The sequence below is a fragment of the Gekko japonicus genome, unplaced genomic scaffold, assembly GCF_001447785.1.
Source record: "Gekko japonicus isolate JY-2015 unplaced genomic scaffold, Gekko_japonicus_V1.1 scaffold767, whole genome shotgun sequence".
In the NCBI taxonomy this organism is placed as follows: domain Eukaryota; kingdom Metazoa; phylum Chordata; class Lepidosauria; order Squamata; family Gekkonidae; genus Gekko; species Gekko japonicus.
Genome location: NW_015161972.1, coordinates 131,480 through 143,259, shown reverse-complemented (window position 1 = coordinate 143,259; position 11,780 = coordinate 131,480). Strand labels below are relative to the sequence as shown.

Genomic DNA, 11,780 nt, shown 5'->3' with positions numbered 1-11,780 from the left:
GTGGCCTTATGACACACTTCCGGTGATGTCGGGGTGTGGCATATGCTAATGAGTTATGCTAATGAGTTCCCCTAGCTCTTTTTCTATGAAACGACCCCTGTTCTTAAGTATAGTCTGCATATGAAGTGCTATCTGCAAAGAATGAACTAGGAGAGGAGAGCAGAACATGTACAAATATGTGGTCATATTTTTGCAAATAAATAATTTAAACATGTCTATTTTGGACCCAAACTTTTAAATGTCAAACAAAAGTTCATCAGGAATTGGCTCTCCTGCAAGTAAGGTAAAGCAGTTACAATCAAGGAAGTTGGGATTCATTTTAAGTGGGATTTTACTACTGGAAGTGGTACTTTCTCTGAAGGATAATCTGCAACAATCCTGTCAAATTATCTTGTAGCATGACCAATGACTGCCAGGGCACAAGGTCAACTGAGAAACCAATCAATGTTCAGCACATAATTTGTTTCTGATCTATGGCCCCGGTCACATGGGCCAGATATCGCAGGGGGGAGGCATGGCTAATTGCCCCAGCGCAGTTTGATCCACGATTACATGATCAGACGCGCCGGCAGCACACCACGGGTCCTTCCCTCGGCGCCGGCGAGTAAACGAGGGACAGGAGGGGAATGCCACACGCCGGCACGATCACACCATGGGCATCTGGAGGCAGCCCGTGGCAAACGTTTACTAGTACCTTGGAGGTACTAGTTTTTTTAACGCGCATTGTCGGCGGTAAGCCACGGGTGCGCTCCACTTCCCAGATGTTGGGGTGTACCTCTCCTGCGGCAACTTTGCCGCGTGACCGTGGCCTATAATGTCTTTTCCCTCAGTTTGCCTTCATTTTACCTCTCTAAACACAGAATTGATTTATATGTCATTTCTCTGCTACACTCTCAGGAAAATCAAAGACGGTACCCTAGATGTAAGAAGCCTAAGACACTGCCTTGGCAGCTCTTATTCTTAGCTAATATAAAGATCTGACCTATGGAAGAAAATGAGAAAGAAGAATCGGGGATCGTTTGTTGAAAATAAAGGTGACAGAGTTCGAATTTGTCTAGACTCTCTGACTCAGAATGCCTGGGCTCTGCTGTCATGTACGTCCATAGAGTTGTGGTCACTTGCTGGCTAGTGGGATAGCAATATAAATATATAACTAAACTCTGGTGAATCAGGGTACAAATTAATCCTGGAAAAGGTAACATATGATTGCATCTAGTAAAAATAAAAGTCCTGTCTATCATGTGCTTGGACAAGAGTGGCAAAGTGACTTTGAAACTACTATTTTTTTTTTAAATGGGCTCATTTACCCTCCTTCTCCAACGAGAAGAAATCAACATTTGGAAAGTTCTTGACCTTAGTAATGCAACAAAGTAATAGGACCTTAACATTTTACTGTAATGAGTAATTCATCTATGACCTTAATTTAACTACTGTATCAGGTTTCAGATTTTTACTAGCTACTGAATTAGTAAACCAGTCCTTGCAGCTTTTCAAAGTTAAGCAAAATTCTTTTACCTGAAACACAGTAAATGTATTGTAAAAAACAAAACAAAACCCCAAGCATCTTTTCCTTTCTGTTCTAGCACATGGGAATAGAATGCTTTAATTGCTGACTATTGTTGAGGCACAGACAGACACAGCCAGCTTTCGAAATGTTTTAATAAAAAAGAGCCCTAAATTGGTTTGTAAAAAGAAATTAATGGTTTTACCCTAATTGCAGAATGATACAGAAACTTATGCATGCTCTAGATAACATCTGGAGAGACAATTCATTCACATGCAAGTTGAGATTTTGCGCTTTCAAAAAGAACTTAACAACCATGCACAAAATAATGGAGATGCAATCTTGTGTCAAATGATTTCTTCATTAAAAATTCTGCATTAATTTTAAATTGCACCATGACACATTTCAATTGATTGCTTATAAAGTAATTTTTACAAATAATACAGTACATACTCTCTTCCATAGTATTTTGGTCTGTTCTCCACCTAAATTTAAACAAACAAAAGGATCATGAATAACACAGTTAACTATAAATTAGAATTATCAATAGCACTGATGTAATATTTTCTGAATCCCAGCTGAATGGGATGTAGGTGCACAATTGTGCCTTCTGTGGAAATAAAAGTGGAAGCCTGTGTGAGGGGTGAACTCAGTATGCATCGGAATCCCCATGTTTATAATAACAAATCTCTGGACCTGGGTGATTCACTACAACTATTATAGCAAACATGTCAAACCATTTTTTTTTAATGAAAATGAATTATGTACATGAAGATATGTTCACCTACAAATGAGATGCTAAATCAGGGGTCTCCAGCAGTTAGCTTGTGAGCTACTAGTAGCACACTGGCAGCTGTAGAGTAGCTTGTGCATCCCCTAGAACAGGTGTCAAACTCATTTGTTATGAGGGCCACATCTGACATAAATGTCACTTTGTTGGGCCAGGCCATGTGTGCCATGAAATGTAATGCCAGGTACCGGAGATAGAAACTGTATGAAAAAAAGCAGCTGGTAAGCTCTGAGTTGGTGTATTCTCATTGCAAGGCTCCATGGGCTGGGAAGAGGGTGCAGAGGAAAGCCCAAATAGGCAGACTGGAGAGGCAGCAGTACAGCACTAGCCAGATGCTCACAATACTTGACTGTTGCAGACAAGGTTGTTCCGCCATGCTGAAGCCACAATGGAGAGGCTTCGCCCACTCCCCTCAGTATTCCCTCCCTTGCACCAGTTGCTTGCAGGCCACATGAGAGCCCTGGATGGGCCGGATATATAGGATTTTTCTTTGTGCTCTTACCTGAATGCTAATGCTGATACTTTAATCTTAACTCATTTACAAAACAATGCTATGTAATTCATGTTTACTTGGAAGTGAGTATTATGTTCAACACAGATTAATCTGAGGTGAGTGTAGCCAGGGGTCATTTCCTGCAGAAGTGCACAGGAGCGGAGCTCCGGCAGTAAGGAGCCCAGGGGGTGGGCACATGCAACAAGTCCCACCCCCTGCTCCTAGCAGCCCTCAGTCAGAGCAAAAAGCAGCCAGGTAAGTTGCAGAGCTCCCCCCGGCCCCCAGTCCAAAACAGTCCAGTGGCATCTTTAAGACCAAGTTTTATTCAGGTACAAGCTCTCCCTCCTCTGTAAGGACAGATCTGCACGCCCCCCCCCCACAGCAATCCAAAACAGTCCAGTGGAGTCTGAGCGGTGGGTGTTGCCTTCTGGCACATTTCCGATGATGTCAGGGGGTGTGGCATATGCGAATAAGTTATGCTAATGAGTTATGCTAATGAGCTCCTGCACCTCTTTTTCTATGAAATGACCCCTGAATGTAGCCAATATACCATAACCAGGCCATTAGTGATGTAAATAAATTTGCTTTATATTTATTGTTTAATTGCCTTTTCATTAAAATCACAGACTTGTTACACCATTTTGGTTTTGCTTCATGGAACCAAATGAAAAAAAATAAATTTTTACTGTGTCTGAGTAACTTATGTACAATGGGCATTAGATGCTCTTGCTAGAATTATCAAATTGGAAAGTACACATTTTAAGGAACACTTTAAAACTCAGAAGAATGATTCAAAAGAAAAACAATAAAAATCAGTCTTATTATGTATCTACATTCATTTATATCACTGGTTCCCAAAGTGCGCAATGCTGGAATGGTGCTGGAATGGGGGGGTAGGTAGGGGGTGCTGGAATGATCCAGGTGGGCGGTAGGAACCTTGGGTGCAATTGGGTGGCGTTGAATAAAAATAAGGGTGGAAGCATAAAGAAAGAAGAGTCCAGAACCTATCTAAAGCAGTCTTTTCCTGCCTTCTCCTGGTCTTCCCTGGGATCAGGGATCAGGGAGGGATCAGGGAGGGAGGGGGAGAGGGGTCCCCAGAGCCAATCACAGCCATGCATTTGCAAATTGCAAATGCATGTGCACCCTTGTAAGGGTGGTGTTGCTGCTGGGCTATTGTGTAGTGGCTGCTGCTGGCCTCTGGATTCAGGCCAACAACATCTTTCTTTCCTTACAACATCATCTTTCTTTACTATGTACAAATTTGTCACTGCATCTTTTCCCCCCTAACCCTAACTTCTTGAAGGTAGATTTCCAGGGGGGCACTCAGTAATTTTTTTCCTGAAAAGGGGGCGGTAGGCCAAATAAGTTTGGGAACCTCTGATTTATATGTATGAGAAGAAGAACGGAAGAGAAGAAATTGTATTTATACCCCACCCTTCACTACCCAAAGGCGTCTCAGAGCGGCTTACAAACTCCATTCCCTTCCCCTCCCCACAACAGACACCCTGTGAGGTAGGTGAGGCTGAGAGAGCTCTGACAGAAACTGCTCTTTTTTTCAAGAACAGCTCTTATCAGAACTACGGCTTGCCCAAGGTCATCCAGCCAGGTGCAAGTGGAGGAGTGGGGAATCAAACCCGGTTCTCCCAGATTAGAGTCCGCGCACTTAACCACTACACCAAATGTATGACATTTACTTCAATGCAACCAACTTTTAAGGAAGTGTACTTTAGACTGAAGCCTAAGGAAACCAACTATCAAGCGCTTGTTATTCATTTTGCAGAAATAAGTGGTACTTTCACAGCAACAATGCCTGCAGGATTTCACTGTTTATCACGACAACACAACGGAGAAATCGTGTGAATTCCACACGTAACACTGAAAAATAATTTGGAGTTTATAAGCAAACATATGCTGAGCCAGCAGGGGGCAGTTCCTTACAAAGTTCGATGCCCCATGTTTCTCTGTAATGCTGATCTAATATTTGGAGAATAAATTTGGTTATTGTATTTAAGATGTCCTTAATTTAAATACTTATTATTGATGTGTTTAAGGATCAGCTGGTACTAAAATTATGGCTGTGTCCAAAGAAGAATGCTTTAACCTTAACAGTTACAAAAGGTTCTTTTCACCTGGTTGGTAGCAATATCATATCTATATCTCAAAAGGCTTACAAATCAGCAACATCATCTTTACACCAGCTAGTGTAAAGCTAGTGTCTGTCCCTTTGCCATATTTTTAAAATCCTATTTCACCTTCAAAAATCTCAGGGCAACATTTTAGCATCACCACAACTCAAGTATACTGTTTTTGCTGAGATTCTGGAATGGCCTGGTTCTTAGACATGAACATCTCTAGATGTGGCAGCTCCTGATATAGCTGATACCAGAACAACACATCTTATAGTAACATACATGGTAAGAATACTTGCATTTTTTGTCTGCCAGAAAACCCATCCTGGGTAACAACCTTTTGGAGAATTTACAGTACAGTATTGAAGGATGGAAAGACTGTTAGATGAATTGTGGCTAAATAAAGAGGTACAAACACAACTTCCAGCATAAGCATTACACACTGCCCTGAGAATGTAACCCTTCTTAATCAGAATTAAACAGATGAATATTCCACTGAAACCATTTGTCAATGACTTTAGACTCATGATATGAACCTTTGCTGACTCAATAAACGTATATATACCTAATTTAAGCTTTCCGTGACCTTGCACTGCAATTCTTTCTCCTCAGATAATATGCTAAAGTACACATGGATCTTCTGTCGGTAAAGTAAAAAGTAGTACAAGAAAATGTTATGACACTGAACAATAGAAACTTCCCAGAAATCTATTGTGACTAATGCATGTGGGAAGAATATATGTCCTGAAGACATAATATGCCATCTGAAGCAAATAATCTTTTCCCAGATCACAGTGAATTGATATCATAATGACTTCCTGAAGTTCCGATTCCCAGTATTTGAGAACTAAACTAGCATTTGTTTCAGCACAAACCTGCTTTTTCATATATTGATGTAAGTAATATACTTGAATATATACTTGACATATACTTGAGCTGCGGTGGCTCAAGTGGTTAAGACGCTGAACTGCAGGCTGTGGAAGGTCAGTAGTTCAGCAGTTTGAGACCCGGGTGCTGCATGATGGAGTGAGCTCCCGTCTCTAGTTCCAGCTCCTGCCAACCTAGCAGTTCGAAAGCAAGAAATTGCAAGTAGATAAATAGGTACCACTTCGGTGGGAAGGTAACAGCGTTCCGTGTGCCTTGGTGTTTAGTCATGCTGGCCACATGACCACGGAAACGTCTTCGGACAGCGCTGTCTCTTCGGCTTTGAAACGGAGATGAGCACCGCAACCCTAGAGTCGGATTCGACTGGCTTTCAAGCAAGGGAACATTTACCTTTACCTTATACTAATAAATAGGCAGTTTTCCAAAATGAAAGGAATATCTAAAGTTTTTATTTATTTCTCAATTCTGCTATAGCCTGGTGGTGGGCTAAGAGGCGTCAATCATATGTCAACTCATCCTCCCCAATTCAGTAAGGGTAATAGAGTTCAAAGTGTCACTGATTTATTTAAAATGCTGTCTGACAAATTTGGATCGCAAGGCAGTTTACAATATTATCAGACAGAATTTTTAAATCATAAAAAATTAAAAATTCAGCAGCATTACTCCCCCAGAGCCCCCCCACATACCCTGAAAAGCCTAAAGCAGAAAGCACTAAAAGTAGACAACAAAAAGAACTGAGGCTACTATCTGTGGGGAGCAAGAAGAAGAGAAGCAGCTAAATTAAGCAAAGCTTCCCACCGTCAATAGCACAAGAACTCATCCTCATCTGAGCTCTGCTGGTCATCAGCATTTCAATCCATTACCTCTGCCAAATCAGGACTATGCATTCTTTGCAACTTATATGTTACTATCAAGGCCTCTTTCCTTTAAGGGGAAAAAAAAGACTTGTCTCCATACAATTACATCCCCTTTTTCTCAAACATGAAGGGTGATTTAGTGAAATTTACATACAGATTTAGTATTTCACCGGCTCATCTTCTTCCTGCATTTCAGATGCTCTTCCTTTGCGCACACTGATTTTCCAGTCATTGTGCGGCTGCTCTGTGCCGCAGCACAATGGATTATTCAGCATAGTACCTCCATTGTGTAATTCGTGTCTCCTTTTTCTGACTATGGATTGACTTGGCTATTCATTATTTATTTATTTAGTGCATCTACTTCCTCTCTAATTGGAGGGAGGCCCAAAGCCGCTTACCTCACTTGGCTATTCATTATTTATTTATTTAGTTCATCTACTTCCTCTCTAATTGGAGGCCCAAAGCAGTTTACCTTGGTCTCCTCCATTTTAGCCTTACAACAACCCTGTGGGGTAGGTTAGGCTAAAACTGTTTGACTGGTCAAAGATCCCTCAGCAAGCATCTGTGGCTGAGTGGTGATTCAAACCTGGGTCTCCCAGATCCTAGCACAACACTTGAACAACTACACCTCATACCAGGTATCTCAAAGCCTACCTGAAAGACACCAACTATGCCTGAAAAGCAGGGCAGCTGAACACTAAGATGTGTTCAGTAATGCTAAGGCAGGTATTATAGCATACAACATTCACTTAGTGGATTGTTGGTAAAATTAGCAGTTTGTTCACACCATGTTCAAGCAACTGTCACTTTGCATGTGACAATTGTATCTGGGGATGCTGACTGGCCTGGAGAAAAATATCCATCTCAATAACATAGCCTTCATGTGCGTCAATGTGCAGTTGAAGCATTTTGTGGCATAGAGGTATATTTCATTCATTCATTCATTCATTCATTCATTCATTCATTCATTCATTCGTATCCCTTTCTAGAGTTGCCAGATCCCCGGTCGGAGCAGGGGTTCCCGTAATTTTGGTGGCTCCTTCCTGCCTCCAGCCAGCTGGCCAGTGGGGGGGAATTCCCACCCTCACATGTCTCACTGATCAGCTGGAGGGCCCTTTAAATCTTGCAGGAGGGAGGGAGAGGGGTGGCCATGTGCACCTGCACTCCAAGTCACAAATTCTCAGCTTGGAGTGCAGGCACATGCGGGCCCCCTGCTTCCTCCCAAAAGCATTTAATGGGACCCTTTAAATGCTTTGAGGGAGAAAGGGGAGTGGGGGGGAATTCCCACCCTCACATGTCTCACTGATCAGCTGAAGGGCCCTTTAAATCTTGCAGGAGGGAGGGAGAGGGGTGGCCATGTGCACCTGCACTCCAAGACACAAATTCTCAGCTAGGAGTGCAGGCACCCGTGGCCCCCCTGCTTCTTCCCAAAAGCATTTAATGGGACCCTTTAAATGCTTTGAGGGAGAAAGGGGGGGTGCCAGTTCTCAATGTGGTGATGTCACTTTTGTGGGATGTCATCATGTTTGGGACAGCCCCACCCCCTCCAATAATGCCCCCCAAAGTCCCCCGCCAAAGCAGCTTATATCATTCTCTGTTCCATTTTATTCTTATAATCCTTTGAGGTAGGTTAGACTGTGAGTGTGTGATGTGCCCAAGGTCACCCAGTGAGCTTCCATGGTACATGGGGATTCAAACCTGGGTCTTCCAGATACTAGTCTGACACTCTTAACCTCTACACCACATTGGCTCTACCATACAAACCGAGCCTCTAGTAAAGAGACAGGACATTTTCTTCCAGGCCAGTTGGTAGCCCTAGTTGCATGTGATTATTTCACTAATTTGTTAGCTTAGTTCAGAACTCTGAAGTTCCAAAAATTGTATCTATACAGCCCAAAATGAAAATAATGTTTAGAAATCATGGGGGGAGGTGTCAAGTGTCAATCCACACCACAGGAAGGTTGCAAATGTAAGCAAACACCAAAGTGCCTCTCAAAGGCAACAGTAGCGTTATAAAACAAGCATCCTATTATTAAAGAACAAAGAGTCTTCTAATCTCTCAGCAGCTAAATAATGTATACTCTAGCTCTGATATAAAAGGATTTAAGAAGCTGTTTCATGAAGTGTAGGAAGTTCATCTGAATGTATCATACGAAGGCCTTGTCCATTAATTATTGATATCCTCCGCTAACATGGTGAGGTGGCAGATAGGTCACGGGCTTTTTCATTCCTTTGGAATGGCCTACTAGATTGGGTGTGGAGGATGCCTTCACTTATTGCTTTTTAGAAGGGATGTAAGAGAGTTTTATTCCCAGACGGTATTTGGTGGAGGGAAGGGCTATAACATGAGATTTCGCAGCAGCAACCTCTAACTCTTCCCTGGTAGGGTGGGAGAAATGTGCCAAAATTCACCCACAGAGCACCCCCATGGCATTCACCCTGAAAGCGATACCAGGCCATCACTCTGACAGTACCCCCCATAACTCTGCCTTCTGCCAGTTTCTTGCCATTTGCCAATGGTTGGCTGGCAACTTTAGGGGAAAGTAAACTGTTGTGGAAGGTTTGGCTGTGTTTTATTTTGTTACTAGCTGCCTGGAGTCTTTTTCCTGTTCCTTCCAATACCTGATCGCTACTCAAGAGGAGTCAACTTTAAGAAAGTCTGGGACATAGAGAGGACAGAAGCCTATCCCTATATTTATATCTTTACTCCTTTTCATCAGGACTTCCTGTTCTCTTTGTTTCCCTTTATATTCTTTTTTTTATTTTTCGATTTATTAATCGCCCTATCCCAGCTTATGCCAGGCTCTGGGCAATGTACAAAAGAGGCACAATGTCATAAAACAGAATACAAATTTTAAAATCCAATACAATTAATAAGAATAAAACCAGAATAAAATCCCAGATGGCGATTTATAGTTTTGTATTCCCTTTCTGGACCACCTGGCTATATGGTGGGAGGGTGTGAAAACTTAACAAATTATGCACACAGGAAAGAGGAGGGGAAGGGCACCACAGCCAGTATAACCAACCGTTGCTGTCCTCAACCATAAGCCTGGCGGAACATCTCTGCCTTACAGGTCCTGCGGAATTGCACAAGGTCCCGCAGGGCCCTGGTGTCATTTGACAGGGAGTTCCACCTCTTGTTCTCACTTTCTTCAACACCGGTCCTATATTCTTTTTTTTAATACAGTATAACAAAATGCTTCTAAATACCTGGTATAAGTGGATGACTTTTCCTATCTATTCTTCCTTTCCACTACTTGTATTAATCAGTGTATGCCAGTTCCTTATTGGTTACCATGCACCTGAGGATAATGAGCAAGCACCTGCCAAAGGGCTCCAGGCCCTATCTCTTTACTCCAGTAGGCGTAAGGGGTGGGAGTAGGAAGTGATGTTGCATGATGTTATAATGTCATTTCCTATCTGTACTTGAAAATGACATCAAGACACTTTAGGAATTTACATATCTCTATGGGTGCTTCACACCCTCAAAGGCAATCCTAAGTATTTATCAAATGCTAAAGTGTTTTGATGATAAAAATGGACCTTGTTTTTGAAACACAAAAAATATCTGTACAGAAATATCAAAGTGATACAAAAGGAAAAAAATGAATGAGAATCAAAATGTGGTCAAACGCTTTTTGTTTCATCTATCCCAAATGGAAATCTTGATGTGAAGAAGAAAGCAAAACCATCAGATGGAATAAATTAAATACATCTATCAGCACAATCCTAAACTTAACTACAGAGCTGGCTTCAAAGAATTTAGAAGTGTATAACTCTTTTTAAGACTGTATGGTCAGAAAGCAATTCTGCTCAGAAGTAAATCCCATTTTACTCAAAGGAGTATACTCCCAGGAAAGTGCTGTTAGAATTGCAGCCTTAATCTAGTAGATAATTGTTAATGCAATAGATGAATAAGGAAAGAAAGAAAAACTTCTACCACTAAAGGAAATTTTTTCCCAAGCTCCAAGATAATGTATTTTTTAAGGTAGAGTGGGCACCAAGAAATGGAATTAGATCTAGACTAGATCTAATGGGTGGAAATTACAAGGGAGTCGTTACCGGCTAAATATCAGGAGAAACTTCCTAAGAGTGGTTGAGCAGTGGAACAGTCAGCCTTGGGAGGTGGTGAAGGCTGGATGACCATCTTTCGGGTATGTTGTAGGGCTATCTTTCGGCTATACTCCTGCAGAGTGCAGGGGGTTGGACTAGATGACCTGCAAGGTCCCTTCCAACTCTAACATTCTATGATTCTATGAATACTTTCCCAAAAATTAATATAGATATTTAAATAATAATATTCTTTTTCAGGATTAAATAACAAAGAGTCTTGTGGCACTCCTTGTATCTGATGACATGGGCTATGGCTCACAAAACCTTAAGCCGCAATGAATTTGTTAGTCTTTAAATTGCCACAAAGAGTATATGTTGCTTTGGCTGCAGCAGACTAACATGCCTAGACCTCTGGAAGTTTTCCAAGACTGTTTCACTAAGGGTGGAAATCAAACATTACATTAAAGATTTTATCTAGGATTTTGTAACTGGATAGAGGCAGTCTCCTTTACCAGTTGCTGGTAACTGGTGATAATTTTCCAGCCACACAACAGTGGGTTTTTTCCTGCCTCCACAGTTATCCTTGTTCATCCACACCCATCTATATTGCCTAATCATCTAATCTGGTAATTACAGGTATATTTAAGCAGTGCATTAGAGAGCTATACAAAATCCAGAACACAGCAATTGACATATCCAGCCCTTTAGCATGGTGGACAAGAGTTGGCGGGGGGCGGGGGAGAGGAGAGGAGTAATGAAACCCAAGTTTTTGTATTGCAGACAAGGAACAACGTAAAGGCAAGACAGCAAAAAGAGCCTTGGGCATTAAAATGGCTACAGTAGATATTTGTATAATACAGGCTGTTTAAAAAACTAGATATGGTAGAAACTTGGTAGAAAATAGAATGAAGAGGACTTCAGATTTGAGAGATAAAGAGATGCGGACAAAGAAAAGAAGCTGACCTTGACTTTCTGTCAAACTCTGGGTCTTTCTTAACTCTCCTTTTAATCCATGTTCACTGTCGTGTCCTCCAAGCAATTCTGCACTAAAATTGAATTCAACCTT

General features: G+C 41.6%; 1 protein-coding gene across 1 annotated transcript in view; it reads right to left on the bottom strand.

Annotated features, from left to right (window-relative positions):
- Positions 1-11,780, bottom strand: part of CHN2 (chimerin 2) — a 210,836-nt gene that overhangs the window by 105,748 nt on the left and 93,308 nt on the right. Inside the window, exon 4 of the mRNA XM_015429700.1 lies at positions 1,958-1,989. Coding sequence (XP_015285186.1) covers positions 1,958-1,989 — 32 coding nt within the window. The remainder of the gene's footprint in view (positions 1-1,957; positions 1,990-11,780) is intronic.